This window comes from Erpetoichthys calabaricus, chromosome 11 (genome assembly GCF_900747795.2).
Source record: "Erpetoichthys calabaricus chromosome 11, fErpCal1.3, whole genome shotgun sequence".
NCBI classification, from domain to species: Eukaryota; Metazoa; Chordata; class Cladistia; order Polypteriformes; family Polypteridae; genus Erpetoichthys; species Erpetoichthys calabaricus.
The window spans coordinates 55,366,517-55,385,937 of NC_041404.2; the positions used below are offsets into that span (position 1 = coordinate 55,366,517).

At 38.8% G+C, this 19,421-nt stretch overlaps 2 protein-coding genes across 2 annotated transcripts in view; one reads left to right on the forward strand and one right to left on the reverse strand.

Moving 5' to 3' along the window:
• Positions 1-8,558: 8,558 nt before the first annotated feature.
• Positions 8,559-12,370, forward strand: hnrnpaba (heterogeneous nuclear ribonucleoprotein A/Ba). The gene is made up of 9 exons (XM_028813101.2): positions 8,559-8,675; positions 9,145-9,358; positions 9,764-9,932; positions 10,024-10,182; positions 10,269-10,400; positions 10,942-11,059; positions 11,156-11,320; positions 11,440-11,525; positions 11,736-12,370. The coding sequence occupies exons 2-8, from the start codon at positions 9,174-9,176 to the stop codon at positions 11,508-11,510; spliced, it is 999 nt and encodes a 332-aa protein (XP_028668934.1). The 5' UTR covers positions 8,559-8,675; positions 9,145-9,173; the 3' UTR covers positions 11,511-11,525; positions 11,736-12,370.
• A 4,104-nt stretch (positions 12,371-16,474) lies between these two features.
• phykpl (5-phosphohydroxy-L-lysine phospho-lyase) overlaps positions 16,475-19,421 on the reverse strand; it is a 106,199-nt gene continuing 103,252 nt past the window's right edge. The window contains exons 11-12 of the mRNA XM_028813100.2: positions 16,922-17,052; positions 16,475-16,677 (exon numbers count right to left, since the gene is read on the reverse strand). Of these exons, the coding sequence (XP_028668933.2) occupies positions 16,655-16,677; positions 16,922-17,052 (154 nt within the window). The 3' untranslated portion in view covers positions 16,475-16,654. The remainder of the gene's footprint in view (positions 16,678-16,921; positions 17,053-19,421) is intronic.

The window sequence follows — 19,421 nt, forward strand, 5'->3', positions numbered from 1 at the left end:
AAAAGATTTTCCATCTTAAAATGCTTTCTAATTTGGTTCTATATTCTGAGTGAGTAAAGCACAATTGGGTTATTAGTATATCTGTGATAACTTTCATTTATTGGAGCGCAGAGCAGGGAGTATAAAGAAGTACTACAGGATTTTACTTCTATTGCGGACCAGGCCTGTGTATGTTCATTTATTTGTGTCCAGGTTTTTATGGCTTGTATGTTTGCTGCCCAGTAATAAAACTGAAAATTAGGTAAAGCCATGCCACCTTCTGCCTGAGGTCTTTGTAGGGTCGCTCTTCGGATACGTGGGTGTTTTGAGTTCCAAATGAATGAGGTTATTGTTGAATCTAATTGCTTAAAAATGATTTATTGATATACAGGTGCTGGTCATAAAATTAGAATATCATGACAAAGTTGATTTATTTCAGTAATTCCATTCAAAAAGTGAAACTTGTATATTAGATTCATTCATTACACACAGACTGATGTATTTCAAATGTTTATTTCTTTTAATGTTGATGATTATAACAGACAACTAATGAAAGTCCCAAATTCAGTATCTCGGAAAATTAGAATATTGTGAAAAGGTTCAATATTGAAGACACCTGGTGCCACACTCTAATCAGCTAATTAACTCAAAACACCTGCCAAAGCCTTTAAATGGTCTCTCAGTCGAGTTCTGTAGGCTACACAATCATGGGGAAGACTGCTGACTTGACAGTTGTCCAAAAGACGACCATTGACACCTTGCACAAGGAGGGCAAGACACAAAAGGTCATTGCTAAAGAGGCTGGCTGTTCACAGAGCTCTGTGTCCAAGCACATTAATAGAGAGGCGAAGGGAAGGACAAGATGTGGTAGAAAAAAGTGGACAAGCAATAGGGATAACCGCACCCTGGAGAGGATTGGGAAACAAAAATGTTGGGGAGATTCACAAAGAGTGGACTGCAGCTGGAGTCAGTGCTTCAAAAACCACCACACACAGACGTATGCAAGACATGGGATTCAGCTGTCGCATTCCTTGTGTCAAGCCACTCTTGAATAAGAGACAGCGTCAGAAGTGTCTCGTCTGGGCTAAAGACAAAAAGGACTGGACTGCTGCTGCATTTCCTTTGGAAATCAAGGACCCAGAGTCTGGAGGAAGAGAGGAGAGGCACAGAATCCACGTTGCGTGAGGTCCAGTGTAAAGTTTCCACAGTCAGTGGTGGTTTGGGGTGCCATGTCATCTGCTGGTGTTGGTCCATTGTGTTTTCTGAGGTCCAAGGTCAACGCAGCAGTCTACCAGGAAGTTTTAGAGCACTTCATGCTTCCTGCTGCTGACGAACTTTACGGAGATGCAGATTTCATTTTCCAACAGGACCTGGCAACTGCACACAGTGCCAAAGCTAGCAGTACCTGGTTTAAGGACCATGGTATCCCTGTTCTTGATTGGCCAGCAAACTCACCTGACCTTAACCCCATAGAAAATCTATGGGGTATTGTGAAGAGGAAGATGCAATACGCCAGACCCAACAATTCAGAAGAGCTGAAGGCCACTATCAGAGCAACATGGGCTCTCATAACACCTGAGCAGTGCCACAGACTGATCGACTCCATGCCACGCCGCATTGCTGCAGTAATCCAGGCCAAAGGAGCCCCAACTAAATATTGAGTGCTGTACATGCTCATACTTTTCATGTTCATACCTTTCAGTTGGCCAACATTTCTTTTTTTTTTTTTTTTTTTTAATATTTTTATTTTATTAATTTTCATTGTAATCATTCCATACAAACAGATCAATTTATAACCCAACAAATTTGAAAACAAATCAAACCCCACCCCTGAGAAGGAGAGCTTAGCTAAAGGAAAATTTCTTTAAGCTTTTTAATAAGGCAACAATAAACAAAAGAAAGGGAGAAGTAAATATCTATATAAATAAGAGATGGAAAGGGAGTTAAATGCAATAATAGTTATTTCTCTTATTCTAAAATAATATTGATTAAATCCTGCCATGTTTTGAAAAAATTTTGTACAGATCCTCTAACTGAAAATTTGATTTTTTCCAATTTCAAATAATATAAAACATCAGTTTCCCACTGACTTATAAGAGGAGAGTTAGGATTCTTCCAATTTAACAAAATAAGTCTGCGTGCCAAGAGTGTAGTGAATGCAATCACCGTTTGCTTGTCCTTCTCCAATTCAAGTCCATCTGGAAGGACACCAAACACAGCTGTTAGTGGGTTAGGAGGGATTGGGATACTAAGGCTGTCTGAGAGGCACTTAAAAATTTTTGTCCAAAATGATGTTAGTTTAGTGCAGGCCCAGAACATGTGACCCAGTGAGGCAGGAGCTTGGTTGCAGTGTTCGCAGGTTGGATCCTGGCCTGGAAACATTTTGGACAGTTTTAAGCAAGACAGATGAGCTCGATATGTAATTTTTAGTTGAATAATTCTATGCTTTGCGCATATAGAACTCGAGTGAATTCTCTGCTTTGCTACCTTCCACTCCTGTTCTGATAGATTGATTAAGAGATCTTCTTCCCAATGTCCTCTTGGGTCTTTGAAAGGTAGGGACTCTAATAAGATTTTATATATTGCGGAAATAGTGTTTGTTTCCTCGGAATTGAGCAGTATTTTTTCCAGCATTGTGGAGGGTGCAAGGTGGGGGAAATCGGGCAATTTCTGTTTAACAAAATTTCTAATTTGAAGATAGTAAAAGAAATGTGTAGCTGGGAGGTTAAATTTTGAACGTAATTGTTCAAAAGATGTAAATATGTTGTCTATATAAAGATCTCTGAGCATTTTAATCCCAAAACTTTTCCAGGTATTATAAACTGGATATACTTGCGAAGGTTGAAAGAGGTGGTTCCCTTGCAGAGGTGCCACTGATAAAAGATTTTCCATCTTAAAATGCTTCCTAATTTGGTTCCATATTCTGAGTGAGTGAAGCACAATTAGGTTATTAGTATATTTGCGATAACTTTCATTTATTGGAGCGCAGAGCAGGGAATATAAAGAAGTACTACAGGATTTTACTTCTATTGCGGACCAAGCCTGTGTATGTTCATTTATTTGTGTCCAGGTTTTTATGGCTTGTATGTTTGCTGCCCAGTAATAAAACTGAAAATTAGGTAAAGCCATGCCACCTTCTGCCTGAGGTCTTTGTAGGGTCGCTCTTCGGATACGTGGGTGTTTTGAGTTCCAAATGAATGAGGTTATTATTGAATCTAACTGTTTAAAAAACGATTTATTGATGTATATTGAAATGTTTTGAAATAAAAAGAGAAGTTTAGGAAGGATATTCATCTTAACAATGTTAATTCTTCCGGCTAGAGTGAGATGAAGGGTTGACCATCTATGCAAGTCTTGCTTAATTTTTTCCATACAGACGCCAAAATTTTGTTGATAAAGAGCTTTATGTTTACTTGTGATATTTACCCCTAGGTATTTAAACTGATCTGCTATGGTAAAAGGTAGGGTGTCTAATCTAATATTATATGCTTGTGAGTTCACTAGAAAGAGTATACTTTTATTCAGATTAATTCTAAGACCAGATATCTTTTGAAATTCTGTTAGTGCTTTTAAAAAAGATTCACAGATACCTTGAGGCCCGATGCTTGCTGGGGTAGGGTGCAGGTTCACCCGCAGCCCTGCTCGGGGTTTAGAAGACAGTATGTTATAATATGGCAAATAGACATTGTCACAGGTGGCTGGGGGGGCGACCCGGCTGGAACGCCCCAGAGGACCGGAGGAGGGCTTACGCCTCCCCCAGACCACGTGGGGGCGACCGCCCTGATCACTATGGGGACCACGGGTACAGAGCTTTGAAGCTCAACCCTGTAGGGGCCTGTTGTCACTGCCAGGGGGCGCCCCAATGCCTTTGGAGCCCCGGGTGTGGCAGAAGTGCTGAGGGGAAGAGGATCAGGGACACCCAGTGTGCTTCTGGGTGCGCAGCCGGCAGAAGATTGTCGGGAGGCACCTGGAGCACATCCGGATGATTATAAAAGGGGCCGCCTCTCTCCATTCGGGGGTTAGAGTCGGGAGAGAAGGAAGGACAAGGTCTGGGAGGAGGCAAGGAGGCAGTCTGAAGGAAAAAGAGGCATTGTTTAAGGGCTTGGACTTTTGGGGACTTGGGGTTTGTGAATATGGAGACTTATAATAAACGTGTGTTGGGTGATTTGAATGTGTCCGCCTGACTGTGTCTGGGTCATCTTCCACAACATATTTGCTCTTCTACATCGCCAAAACATAAAGAAATGAAGAAAGATTTTATTTTCTGATAAGAGTGCTATAATTTTCACGCCATTAAAATACAGTGAGGTCCAGTATTTTTATTTATATTATTAAGCAGGTAAAAGTATTCCAGAACTTTTACCTGCTTAATAGTTCATGAAATAATGTGGGATCTGCTCCCACCTGGCTATGGAACAACATGTCAGTCAAATGTCCAGATACTTTTGAGCCCCTAGAAATGTGGAGGGTTGGCTATGCAGAAAAATTGTCTGTCATTTCTAAATGGCTCATACGATATTTTTAGTAGGCCCCTTGAATTAAAGCTGAAAGCCTACACTTCAATCACATCTTGATTGCTTCGTTTCAAATCCATTGTGGTGATGCACAGAGCCAAAAAGATGAAAATTGTGTCGCTGTCCAAATACTTATGGGCCTGACCGTAACCTGTATCTTCATCAGATGATGCTTGGTCGGGTCTCTCAGGATATTCCGGGACCCCAGTCCTCCCACAAATAAACTGTTTAAGCTGCTGGAGTCAGGCAGACGACTCTGCTGCCTCAAAAGATTCTGTAGGAGCTTCTACCTAATTGTCATTAGAATTTGAAATGAACAGAATTATTAAACTTGATTTGTTTTTTACTATTGGTATGTTGTATTTTTGCTATGGGTTAGTATTAGATTTTTCTTTTAAGCACAGTCTAGGATCTGCTAGAAAAACAAATCACTGCATTTTACTGTCCTGTATAATTTTGCATGTGACAGTAAACCTCTTGAACGTGTAAGGTTGGACTCAAATCTGTTCTTAGTGGAAGCCTCTGCATTTGCATCTTCAGCTGCTAAATAAACCTGTCATAAATTGTCAATTAAAATGAGAATTGTGTTCTTTTGTACTAGGGTAAAGAATACTTGAACTCATCCAGCATTTTATTGAGCAATTTTTTATCATTTTATTGTTGAGTATAGCTGTACACACGAGTGTGCTTGTTATGGCCGGCTTCCTGTCCAGATGTGGTTACTACAGCACTTTAGATGACCTTCAGTCATCACCTATTAGTAATAAACACTAATAATGCGCCAATGTCTAGAAACAGTTCAACCTAATATGTGTAGTGCAGGCAGTATCATGTGTAAGGCGTCCTAGGATTTCTATTGATCTTTATAAGTAAGAATTATAATACATAACACATAATAATAATACATTTTATTTATATAGCGTCTTTCCCATGCTCAACATCATACATAATTACAAGGGAAGACTCAGTTATGGTACACAATCTGGACCCCCTAGAGGTCATAGTGAAGGAGAGAATTCAAACAAAACTGAGTGCCATTATGAACAACGATACACATCCTCTCTCTGACACACTAACACCGAGGACTTTCAGACAACGACACAGCAGAAGTGTGAGAAGAAACGCGACTGGGGGTCCTTTATACTAACAGCAATACGTCTGTATAGCGCCTCACTAGGACTGGGACTTCCAAGTCAAAAGGTTTCTTTTTAATGTCATGCTTTTTAATCATTCTTGTGTGTCTTCAGACCAAAGTGTCTGTATACTTATTTACTCATCAATCTGTTTATGTATTTATTTATTTAATACGCTTCTGAAAAAAGCCAGATTTCCCCCTGGGGATGAAGAAAATTCTATCTATCTATCTATCTATCTATCTATCTATCTATCTATCTATCTATCTATCTATCTATCTATCTATCTATCTATCTATCTAATAGTGCCTTTCAATTCCATCCATCTATCTATCTATCTATTATATGGTGCCTTACATATCTATCTGTATATTATATAGTGCCTTACATCTATCTATCTATCTATCTATCTATCTATCTATCTATCTATCTATCTATCTATTATACAGTACCTTGCATATCTATCTATCTTACAGTACCTTGCATATCTATCTATCTATCTATCTATCTATCTATCTATCTATCTATCTATCTATCTATCTATCTATCTATCTATCTATTATATGGTGCCTTACATATCTATCTGTATATTATATAGTGCCTTACATCTATGTATCTATTATATAGTGCCTTTGATGTCTATTTATCTATCTATCTATTATATAGTACCTTACATATCTATCTGTATATTACATAGTGCCTTACATATAATCTATCTATCTATTATACGGTACCTTGAATATCTATCTATCTATCTATCTATCTATCTATCTATCTATCTATCTATCTATCTATCTATTATATGGTGCCTTACATATCTATCTGATTATTATATAGTGCCTTACATCTATCTATTATATAGTGCCTTTGATGTCTATCTATCTATCTATCTATCTATCTATCTATCTATCTATCTATCTATCTATCTATCTATCTATCTATTATATAGTACCTTGCATATCTATCTGTATATTACATAGTGCCTTACATATAATCTATCTATCTATCTATCTATCTATCTATCTATCTATCTATCTATCTATCTATCTATCTATCTATCTATTATACAGTACCTTGCATATCTATCTATCTTACAGTACCTTGCATATCTATCTATCTACCTATCTATTATATGGTGCCTTACATATCTATCTGATTATTATATAGTGCCTTACATCTATCTATTATATAGTGCCTTTGATATCTATCTATCTATCTATCTATCTATCTATCTATCTATCTATCTATCTATCTATCTATCTATCTATTATATAGTACCTTGCATATCTATCTGTATATTACATAGTGCCTTACATATAATCTATCTATCTATTATACTGTATCTATCTATCTATCTATCTATCTATCTATCTATCTATCTATCTATCTATCATTTACTGTAGTACCTTTCATATCTGTCTAGCTATCTATTATATAGTGTCTTTCATATCTATCTACTGTATCTACATATAACCTTAATATATAATATAAAAATATCAGATAATGTGACATTATACAATTTTGTTTCTCGCGCAAACAGAACCCTCTTTTTGCACAAACATTGTCGATATTGAAGCATTTATTTGTTAAACAGAAGTAGGTGAGATGGTTACTCCTTTTCTTCTGTAAATTTAGGTTAAACTTTGTGATGATGTAAATCCTGCGTAATGTCGCTTTGTCTGTATTGTGTTCAGCTGAATTGAGGTCCCTGAAGAAAATAACAGGCCTACGTATCTGGTTTGTCCTGATATTTCCTCATACTTTAGTCCCATTGATGCCATTCATATCCGTACATGAAATTAAAAAAATAAAACTGTAAATGTTTATGATGTATCCATCTCTACTGTACCTCAGTTTTTCTCTTTGCAAATTAATTTTTAGGTCTGGCCCATCTTATTTTAAAAAAAGCGATGGCAGGTTTAGGATCCCATTTCCTGAGTCTGCTGTCATACTGACACAGCGTCTATAAACATTTTGAGCACCTTTGGTTTTACAGACCGTGAATGGGGTCTTCTCATTTTGGTTACATTGACTTATTCATTGACAAAAGAATTCAATTTTGAAGCATCAGTTAAAGGTTTCTGGTGTCAAATTTAGTTGTTCAGATGGCCTGTGGTGTTGTGCCTTACCAAACACACTGTTTCAGCACATGCACCTGAAGCAATGAGAATGCAAGTGTTTTAAGAAACGAGCCTAAGCAAATGAGAAAAAGTGCAGTAGTAATAAAAGACAATGGGAAAGGCGCTATATAAATAAAATGTATAATTATTATTAATGATGCGCCAATGTAAAATAAAAATAAGTACAATATAGATAGAGCAAGTAGTATCATGTGTAAGGCACTGTAGTTTTTTTGAGCTTTGTAAGTATGAATTATATTAAATATTAACCTTAGTATATAACATCAAAATACTGTAAATCACACAATGTAGCAATAAACACTATCCTTTCTCACGCAAATAGAAACGCACGATTGCACAAAAGTTGTCGGCTATCGGAGCATTTATATTTAACGGCTGAACAGAAGTGGATGAGATGGCTGATTCTTTTCTTTGGTAATTTTAGGTAAATCTCGTGAATATGTAAATCCGATGTAACGTCGCTTTGTTCCAACTGCGTTCAGTTGAATTGCTGTGCTGCTCTGTAAAATAACATGCCAGTGTATCTGGTTTGTCCTGACATTTCCTCGTACTTTAGACCCTGTAATGCCGATAATATCCCTACATGAAATTAAAAGCTGTAATTTTTGTATAATGTAGGCTCCTCCACCGTACTTCAATTTTTTTTTTCTCTTTGAAAATGAATTTTTTTTTTAGATCCGGCCCATCTCTTCGCACTTAGCGTTTTAAAAAAAGCGATGGGCAGGCTTAGGGCAGGACGACGACAAATAGCAAACGGCGATCAATGTGATTGACACTTCCTTTCCACGAACCGGAATCGTCTTTGTTGAGCGGACGATTTTATCCGGTGCTATAAAATCAGCCACGAGTTGGCAATACGAGGGAGAGTCCATCTTGACGAGCGGTCGGAAGCTCCGATTGTGTGAAATGTAAGACCCGCGTTGACGCTTCTTTTTGGTTTTTGCGGGGAATTGCTTAACCGCCGCGCGAGGCCTCCATAATGTTTGTAGGTTTATAATTCGTTGTGAACGCGACCTCGAGGGCCGTGTATGTAATTATTTATCCTGCTGGGCCTGTGCAGTTTTTTTTTTTTTGGAATACGCAAGGCCTGTTATGTAAGGAATCGCCGCCTTTCGTGGTTTGTCGTTCCGTTTCTTGCATTTTTTTTCTGCTTCGCGTAGGCCTTGCAGTCGCTGGACATTTTTTTAGCGTAGGCCCCGAATTGGACCGGGTGCAAGCAGCATCGTTTCGGTGCACAGACTTTTTTATGAACACGTCCGCGTAGTGGTTTCCTCTAAAAACACTTAGAGGTTAGAAACGGTTAAAGCTTCATGAAGATCGCTGCTCTTGGCCTTGCTGTGGGCAATTCTTAACGAAACCTTGTCTTTTTTTTTGTAGATTTAACATCTGAAACGCCACAATCTACCATGTCTGACGCCGAGCAGCAACTGATGGAGACTTCTGAAAACGGCCACGAAGGAGAAGACTTGAATGGAGCCGAAGCGGCGGAGCAGTCAGAAACCGCGGCGGGAGAAGGGGCTGGCGGTGATGGGCAGAATGGCGCAACAGAAGGCGATCAGATCAACGCCAGCAAAAGCGAAGAGGATGCGGGGTAAATGCGCGGCCGTTTTTGTGACGGTTCTTTATTTTTAAGACTGATCGAGTCGAGCTTTAGGGGCAATCGCGTAGAGAGAGGCGCTGCATTGCCTCCTTTGTTCTGATCGTCTTTGTTGGCGCCATGTGCTGAATTGAGGGGGGATGGGCGGGGGAGAGCCGCACATCTGCGTGTTGAGCTTTCGTGCTATTGAGGGGTAAAAGGGGCGCAATCACAGCCCACCGCGATCTGATTGATTTACGGGGCTTGAGACAAAAACGGTGCCTTTTGTGAGCCGCGGCCCCTGCATTTATTTCTTTAATCCTGCTTGTGAGGATGGATGTGGAGTAGCAATCTGGAAAGATGCTGCTGGGCGTTAAGCATCTAGTGCCTGAATTCTGAAGGCATCTCTTATTTCAACAGGAAAATGTTTGTTGGTGGACTAAGTTGGGACACTAGCAAGAAAGATCTTAAGGACTACTTTTCCAAGTTTGGCGAGGTCACGGATTGCACTATCAAGATGGATCCCAACACGGGGAGATCAAGAGGGTTTGGGTTTATTCTTTTTAAGGATGCTGCCAGTGTAGACAAGGTGACTTTTTAAAATTTCTTTTTATATAGTGGAATCCCCAATCTCTTCATATCTCAAAAGCTTGACTGTATAAAATTTCTTTGTATTGCAGGTTCTTGAGCAGAAAGAGCACCGACTAGATGGCCGGCAGATTGACCCAAAGAAAGCTATGGCTATGAAAAAGGATCCTGTGAAAAAAATATTTGTTGGAGGCTTAAATCCAGAAACCACGGAAGAGAAAATCAGGGAATACTTTGGGACCTTTGGAGAGGTATGGGTTTGTTTTGTTTTTTTTCTTTGGGGACCAAAAATAGTAATTGATGGCTGGTATAATTTTTCCTTCCTTTCTTTGGATAGATTGAGTCAATTGAGCTTCCAATGGACCCAAAATCAAATAAAAGAAGGGGCTTTGTGTTTATTACATTTAAAGATGAGTCTCCAGTTAAGAAAATTCTAGAGAAGAAATATCATAATGTCAGCGGAAGCAAGGTAGGAAACTGAACAGATGGTGATTGTGTGGCCATTGCATATGTTTGAAGGATTGACCCCCTAGTATTGTTAGTTGCCCCATGTACTTTGTAAGGGGGGGGGCCTTTAATCTTTAATCATTTTTTCCCATGCTGACCCAAAGAGAGCATGTGACAGAACGTAAAGGTGTTCTGTCTGGAGAAATTCACACATTTCCCACTAGTGTCCCTTGAAAGCATGAAGTTTTGCAGTACTACTACTGGGAAGCTCTGCACTCTTGACAAGCAACTGGGCAGGAGAGACAAACTCCAGTATTATGGCAGCCTTTCCTGCTTTATGTGATGCGTTCTTATTTTGAGAATTGTTTATTGCACACAGTGGATTGCCATTCTGTTCCATTTTATATCTTGTTCTGCATGAAAATCTCAATTTCTCAGCTACCACTTCTAAACTACATGGGGTGTCCTAAGATTTTTGTTGGAATTCCTTTAACCAGGACTAATGTTGGCTGTGTGGATTGATCCGGACTTTACATATTTTATATAACTTTTTTTATTCGCAGTGTGAAATTAAAATTGCCCAACCTAAGGAGGTTTATCAACAGCAACAGTTCAGTAGCCGGGGAGGTGGAAGCTTCTCTGGAAGAGGCAGAGGTGGTCGTGGCAGTGGTAGTAGTAGTGGTAAGTTTTTAATGTTTGCTAAACACCTTGATTTTTAATTGAGCAGTGAAATGTAGTCTTGTTTTGACTAATATCTGGTTAATTTTTTATTTATAGCCCAAAACCAAAGCTGGAACCAAGGGTATAATAACTACTGGAATCAGGGCTATGGCAGTCAAGGGTATGGCTATGGTGGACAGCAAAGTTATGGTGGCTATGGTGGTTATGGCAATTATGACTATGCTGGATACTATGGATATGGTCAAGGTGGCTATGACTACAGTAAGTGAGCATTTCACATTTTGGAGTTAGCAACTTTTTTTTTTTTTTTTCTTTCAAACCCCCCCCCCCCACCCTCTCCCACCCCCAATGTTTGGTTACTTAACTTGTGTTCTCTCCAGACCAGGGTAATACAAGCTATGGAAAAACTCCAAGACGTGGCGGTCACCAGAGTAGCTACAAGCCATACTGATAACACGTTGTGCAGGTATGCCCCATCAGTTGATGCCATGCTTGGCTTGTGCTGAGCATATGAAGGATGAGCATGACTTAGTGTAATGTGTGTGTTTTTAAAACCTAGCACACAGTAGTTGAAGTACTGTAACAACCTAGGAGCTTAATTCAGCTTCCTGAGTTCTTTGAGAATTGGGTAAGTTACTCATTCTCATTTATTTAATGCACCCATTTTTCTTTTAAGGTATAAAATAAAATACAAGATCCTGGGTCCCCTTCATGCTGCTGCATTAAATACAGGGGGTTAACTTTCCTTTTGGAGTTGGCAGACTTAAAGACTTGTGCTCCATTTGTACAGAACAAGTGAGGAACTGGGGAAGCAAGTGTCACTTTTCCACTTTTATTTTATATTGTTTTGTGTCCATATACATTTCCAGTAATGGAAGTGTTATTTTTACTGTACTTTTTGGTACCTATTTTGAATCTAATGTATTGTAAGGTTGTATTTTACATGTCTACTGGATTTACCACAATATACGATCAAAGCTGGGAAGCTTTTGAAATAAACAATTTTAAGTAATTTGTGTGTTTCTATATTTACTTTCACTGTAACTTGTGTGCCAAGTATGCTGAAGCTGCATGGTTAAGCTTTGAAAGGGCATTCTGTTTGGATATTTTTTTGAATGAGATTGCTTGCTGTAATTTTGTGCTATGATTAAGGGCAGACAAGATTTATAGATGTCAATAGAAAATAACTAAATTGGAATTTAATTTTTAATGTAGACTTGGTCAAATGTATAAGGACACTCCTCCCCGCCACACTGCAAGTTATTCTCCTTTTGGGCAACAAAGTAGAAATAAACTATGCTTTTTATATTATCTTGTGTTCTTGTCCTGAATTTTCCAAATCCTTTTTTTAACTTTTAAAGGTAGAGATTACATTTTGGTTATGCACAGATATTTTAATTTGTACTGTTAAATGTGACTTACCAGTTTCTTGCAATCAAAAGCTGGAAGTGTATAGACTTATGGGGTGGTGGGGGCTTTAGACTGGTAAACAGTTGGCAAGCATGTGCCTCATCTGACCATGCAGTGCCCATGTAATGCACCAGTTTCATTTCATTTGTTGCGCTCACCTGTTACTTTCTTGGTATAGATGAATATTCCATAAACTGGTGCTGATAGAATCAAACTCTCCTGGCTTTTACTTTTGAAGTGACTTTTGCTTTACATAGTATTTTTATTCTTAAGCAAAGATTAGCCAATAAGAATTCAGGTAACTTACAGGGGCTTAGTTTTTTTCTTTTTTCTGCACTCAGTATTGTGGACAGGTTCCTTTTACACCAGTGGTCTCAAAATGTGGTCCTGGAGGGCTGCTGTGACTGCAGGTTCTTTACTAACCCTTAATTGGTGACCAATTTTTGCTAAAATTTTCATCTTAATAGTTGAAGGTTCCTTTTGAATTGCGTAACTTTCCTTAAATGGCCCACACACGGTTGGCTCCCTCACTTCACATTTATTTCTAAATCTGGGCCTCAGACTCCAACCAGTTGCTTAATTAGGTATGTAGTCTTGTCGTTAAACCCGTTCTTTAATTCAGTGGCTTGTTGCTGCTTGCATTGTGCAATAGACATTTTTGAAATCGCTTTTTTTTTTTTTTTTTTTTTTTTTTTTTTTTCTTTTCCAAGAACACATTTTGTGAACCTGAGCAGATCAACATTCCTGAGACCTTCATCTTTTCAGAGGTTGTAAGACCAGCAGTTTGCTGGTCATGTGGTTCACTGTTAAGGGGGGGGGGGGGGGGTGAGGGGAAGAGGTCCGAGTCTTCCAAGTACAAGTGAGTTAAAAAGTTAAGGCGGCAAAAATGGGTCACTAGAAGGTGTTGGAATGAACCTGCGGCCCTCCAGGACTGGAGTTTGAGACCATCACTTCAGTCATTTGAGTTGCAATGAAGTAAAATGTAACTTTATACAGATTTGGTGGTTTGAAACTGTTCTTAACCTCATTTGTACTGATTTATAGAATTCTGTAGGCTTTACAGCTTTCTAATTAATGGCTATTTTTTTATTGTGCAAGACTCAATCCATGCAGAGGACAACCTGTTGGAAGAAATTCAAACATAGCTTGCTGTGATAACAAGTGTTGCTTCTCTAAATTTTTGGTTTTACAGCTCAGTTATTTTTGAGAGGGGTCCGGGGGGGGCGTTACATATTTTTAGGGCGATGGCTCCCAAGTCATGGGTTTGATTCTCTGCTAGAATAAACCAACATCTGATGGGCAATTTTTTCTTTCCACATTCTGTAAAATTTTTAAGTTTTAAAAACTAGTTTCTAAAATTATAAAGTTAAGGGACCAAATTACTTATGTCAATGACACTTGTTTAAGGTCCACATGGGCAAACACTGCGTTTCAAAGGTTAGGAAGTGGGCCCGACACTGAAGTAGCTGTAAGTGTAAATCGGTGGTACTCCAGTTTTTGTTCAAACTAGTTTTTATAATCTGAATTTTTCTTGTTGAACAAAGTGCTAAGTTTTCTTTGTTTAGAGAACCAGTGTGACTTTAATTTATATGCTTGAATGTTTATTTGCCTTACCCTCACTTTGACTTTCTATGTTCTTGCATCTGATTTAGAGGTTGTGCCAGGCTGATCTTTGCCTTTGTTAGATAGGTGCAGACTAGCAGTAGATAAAGACTAAAGTGTAGTTGCAGTGTGCTTCCTGAAGACCAAAGTTACATGCTAGATAGACCACCTTGTGAGCAGGTTGAACAGAACTGGTGTGGTGGGTGATGTTAAAATAACTCTGTGCATCAGGCAGACTTAACATGAAAAGGCAAAATGCAATTTAAAAAATAACACCAAATAGGTTTGGACTAAAGTATTGCGTGATTCAGAAGCAAATATTGAACTCTCTGCCACAGAAAACTCGTTTTATTATGCAAATATTTCCATCCAGCACTAGTCAACTTGCATTTACTTACACTCAAAGGCCAGTCGGCCGAATTTATTATGAAGTTGCAGTGCCTCTGCTTCAGACAGTGCATTAAAGTTTCTTCATGCTCTACTCCCTCAGGGTGTCATGGTATCTTTTTGCAAGTGTTGTTCTGATGTGATACAAGATTTCTCCTTGTGTATTATGTAGTGCCTGTGCTCTCTGAAGTTGAGACATTCCTTATGAATATTGTCCTGTCTTAACTATTTTAAATGCTTTTCACTGCAGCACTGACATGGCTGTTAGCAAAAGGTAGGTGCAAAATGCAGGACCAGTATTAACTCTTCGGTGGTATCTGTAATTGAGAACGCCGTATACCATTACCAGGTTAAGAGCAGACCAGATGAAGGGTGTCACGTGTACCTTCTAACATCCCTTAGAAGGATAAAAAAAAATAATCGGGCAGGTGGTCTCCTTGGGAGTTTAAAGCGCCTGGTCACTTGTGGTTTCTCATACATTATATCATAAATACATGTGTCTGATCTTCCAGTGTAGAAATAAGGTGGCCGGTGGGATGATTTCAGCAGGTGTGATGGCAACATCCTAAAGTCCTGTTGCACCTACAGTCAAAAAATAATACGGTAACATACAAAATAGAAATGTGATGTTACGATGGCTGTAGGCTCTCCTAATCGTATGATAGAATGAATCAATTTTACCTTTTGGCTTGGGTGCCACATGTGCTTGTGAGGAAGGGCTGTGATGGGGTTGGTTGAATTTGGCCCAGCGTCTTTTTATTACTTTTTTTTTTTCCTCTTATGCCAACGTGTATATGTAGGTCACCCTGAAGGTAGAGATCCACACAGGAGTAGGCTTCAGTTACAATTCACCTAAATCATCTCTAACGTTTACCTTTTCATTATTTTCTGTATACTTTCTATAGATTTTATGGTCTTTTCTGATAGTGGATGTGAATAACATTTAAAACGGTGACATTTTGATCAAATGTAGCTTAATTGTAATTTTTATTACATTTCCAACAGGTTTTACTTTTTTCCCATGCTCTGTCCTTCTAAATTGGGGGGGGCACATGTACTGTAGTTGGAAGTCGTCGATTTGCTGGCGTGACTCCTGTTAGTGGGCAATCGGATGGCCACTTGAGGAACATGGGACAAAAACGAAACCAGCTTCAGACAAGTTAAAATTAGTATTGGTCTTGATTTGATGTTCAGCATTAAGGCCCGAGGATTGTCTCCTCCTTGTGGTGCTACCTCGGCTTCACTGCAACTGACCCCCCCCCCCCCCCCCCCCCCCCACAAAGACCTGCAAGAGACAAGAGGTAGTCTAGTCTCGGGACGTTGTGAGGGCTAATTGTGTCCTAACAGTGAAGCGCAGAGTCGGCATGAGGCAAGTAATGCTAATACCGAGATGCAGCCGCTCTCTCCGTGTTAGACCCACTGGTGTCTCCGTTAGTAAGTAAATGCTTAAAATAACCAGAACATCTAGCAAAGTGGAATGAAAATCAAAATGTTAATCTGAAAGAACAAAATTGTCGTCATGTAATGTAACTGCCGCGTTTGAATTCAAAATACTACAAACCCAGTTCTGTAATTGTCACGAGAACAAAATGGCCAGTAAGGGCCCAGCTTGTTAATGCAGAGGTCTGCTGGGATGGGGTTTTCTCCTGCGACTGATTTTATCTTCACAAATTGCATTTGTTTTAGTAGAATATTGAAAGAATCCATTCCTTATTTCTTGTTGCAATAAGTAGTTAGTGCCACTGACTGCTAAAGTGTGACTTTTTCCAAATATTTTGGTAAGCGTCCTCCACTGTGGGTTATGTGCTTTAGAGTGAAGCGGCACACTGCCTGTCCTTTCAGTTTTTGGTGGTTCTTGTGATGTCAAGTCCCTTCTCCTCCCAGTATATTTTACTGTTAAAATTAAAACTGAACTACAAATCTTGTGTGACTTTGAATCAGAACTAATGTATCGTCAATATGTTGGGACCAAGTGGGAATTTTTATTATGGGAAGAAGGCAACTGGACTCCTTGAGGGTATTCAGCTGGGACTGAAGATTTATAATGTGTACAATATGAAAGATGTTCGTTATCACGAAGACTTTTAATTATTTAGCAATATCCATGTTGAGACAATAGAAATTGTTGAAGGCAATCTTTAGCTTGGATGGTGGGCCCAGTAACAGCCTTGCTGTAAAATGCTGACCTGATGTTCATCATCTTTTCTTGTTGCTTATGTCTATTTAAAAAAAAAAAAAAAAAAGGAAAAGGCCGGTTAGCAAGTTACGGGACACTTCTAATGAAAGTGTAGAAAGACTAACAAGTATCCCTAATCTTGTTGCCTTGGGGTTTACACTATAAAATCCAAGCGTATCCCATTTCAAATTGTTTTATTTGGTAACACTAAAAAGGTAAGCAGAAATTTTAGATTTGATTATGTAAAGTACCCTTTATAATCTAGATGAAGTAAATGAAACCTTTACCTGTGAAGATTTGGTCTAATTTTTCAGCAACTAACTGGGCGTCTTCCATAGAGAAGCACATTGGTGGCTTGAGCTTCAACACGTTTCTGCCAGGCCCGTCGGTACTCATGACTATAAAGTCGTCTTTTAGTCTGAAACAACAAAAACTTTGGTCAGTTTTATATTTTTGATGATACTATTGCCAATGATTCTTTTACTTAACAATGACACATTTCAATAAATGTAACTGATTGTGTGCCATCATCTGCTAGCTTGACGTGGATTTAACTTTTTGTTCAGTTTTTGGATTGTAAAATGCAGCCAAAAAGGTCTCAAGGTTTAAGTTTGATGATGATGGGCTGAGTGGACCAGCGATGGACTGGCACCCTTGTATCAGTTGTGATACCTGGTGCTGTACGATAGACACCTGGTCCTTGGGACCCTGAATTGGACAGAGTAGGGTGGAGAAAGTGAATGCTTTTATTTTTACATAAAGTAATTTCCAGATCATCACTCTATTGAGGTATTGTGGCTATTTATTTTTATAATATAAGACCAGACCGGTCAAGAAACCTGCAATTAGTGATAGATCTACTGAACCCACAATCTTGACATTTGGGCTTGTTTGATATTAAAATAAAAAGAAAATTCTACATAATGCACTGCATGGAGTTTTAGGTTGAGTATATCCAACAAAACCATAATGTAGATCAGTTCATCACATTAAAACAAGCGGATTTGAGGTCATTAAAAATATTCATGAAATGCCACGTCAGTCTCTGCAAGTGATGGCACATTCTCTCATCCCACAGTCGTGCCAGTGAAACAGCAACATTTCATTATGTATTTCAAGACTTTTTTTTAAAATGTTCACTTTATAACTCCTGCCACATATACAAGTATTTTATTATTAAATGCTAGCACTAGGGTGTTGTACCGTGTTAGCCATTATGAATGTAGAGAAAAGCCAAGCAAAATGACCCCTTTTATTGGCCAACTAAAAAGATTACAATATGCAGGCTTTCGAGGCAACTCAGGCCCCTTCTTCAGGCGAGATGTACTCTTACATTGATTACATCTTGCCTGAGTTGCCTCGAAAGCTTGCATATTGTAATCTTTTTAGTTGGCCAATAAAAGGGGTCATTTTGCTTGGCTTATTAAATGCTATAAAGATTATTTAATAGTCCTGGGTTTGGCGGTAGGAATTAGTTGGGGGGTAAAAAAAAAATACACAGAATTTGAATAACACAGCAGCGTTTCTGTATGTGAACCCTGACGCATGTTGGCGTCAAACCCTTTTCTTATATCACTGATTTGTTGGGTTGTTTTCCTTAAAAAGGCAAATATTTGAAATGACTGAATCAGTGAAACGAATTGTTCTTATAAATGTTTTACTTTCTTGTATAGGGACAGTATTGTAATTGTCCAAAAATCCAATTTTGAGAGTTTGATGAATCTTGATGTTTTAGACCTCCCAGATTCCAGAAATATCATTTTTGGAATTGTGTGTAAACACGATAACCTGAGCGCGCTTTCACTTTGGTCAACCAAATTTTTGCATACAAGTCTTAGCCCAAAGGTTGATATAAATCTACGTTTTGTACCTCTTTCCACTAACTGGAAGTGGTATCCATCCATTAAAATTTTTGTGAATTTCCCCTTGGGATTAATAAAGTATCTAAACAACCCGCTATATCCAAACACAGGGTCACGGGGGTCAGCACAGGGAGCAAGGCAGGAACAAACCCTGGGCAGACACGGGGAGAACGCGGGAAGTGAACCTCAGGTTTCCGTACTGCAAGGCAGCATCGCTACCACTGCGCCAGTGTGCCGCCCACCGGAAGTGGTACTTTACCTTTTATTCATGCAGCTGCAGAGTCCAATTTATTCAACTTTACTATAATTATAGTATATTATATAATACAAATATAATTGTTCAGTATATTAGATTTGTTGGTGATGGTTCTTTAATGTACATGATATAAAAATATAATCCTTGTCTTGCGGTTTACTCCTCAAATATCCATCCCCACATCTTGAGTATACGAGACAGTCGAGGGGAGACCACTGCAGATTTTTCCTTTTTTATTACGAGTTAAACACACAGACCCTCAGTTCAAATATACAACAAAAATAAAGACGGGTTAAAGATAAGGCGCCCTTGATACTACTTATGTTACGTCTTTCAGCTCCTTTAGAAGTTCAGATGTATTTTATTATTTGTGGTGACTCGGAGAGCAGGCTAAACGTGGGCTTTCTGGGAATGTGCAAGATGAAAATGAACTACTAGTGGAAAAAACAATAAACCTAAAAAAAATAGAAAGATACAAAAATAAGTGAAGCACATAGACGGGCAAGAAGTAGCATAGACGTCAGATTGGTCTTCCTCTCGTCTCTGTCTTTGCTCGGCGCTCTTCATCTTGCTGCCATTTTTTTTTTTTTTTTTTGTGACCGCTTTGCCGTAAACACACGACCTCGGGTCACTTTGCAGTCATTTATGTGTGTTAATAAAGTTAATAAA

Coding starts and splice junctions, on each gene's coding strand:
- hnrnpaba (XM_028813101.2), top strand. CDS start 9,174: ATGTCTGACGCCGAGCAGCAACTGATGGAGACTTCTGAAAACGGCCAC. Junction 9,933..10,023: donor ATGCTGCCAGTGTAGACAAG/GTGACTTTTTAA, acceptor TTTGTATTGCAG/GTTCTTGAGCAGAAAGAGCA. Junction 11,060..11,155: donor TGGCAGTGGTAGTAGTAGTG/GTAAGTTTTTAA, acceptor TTTTATTTATAG/CCCAAAACCAAAGCTGGAAC.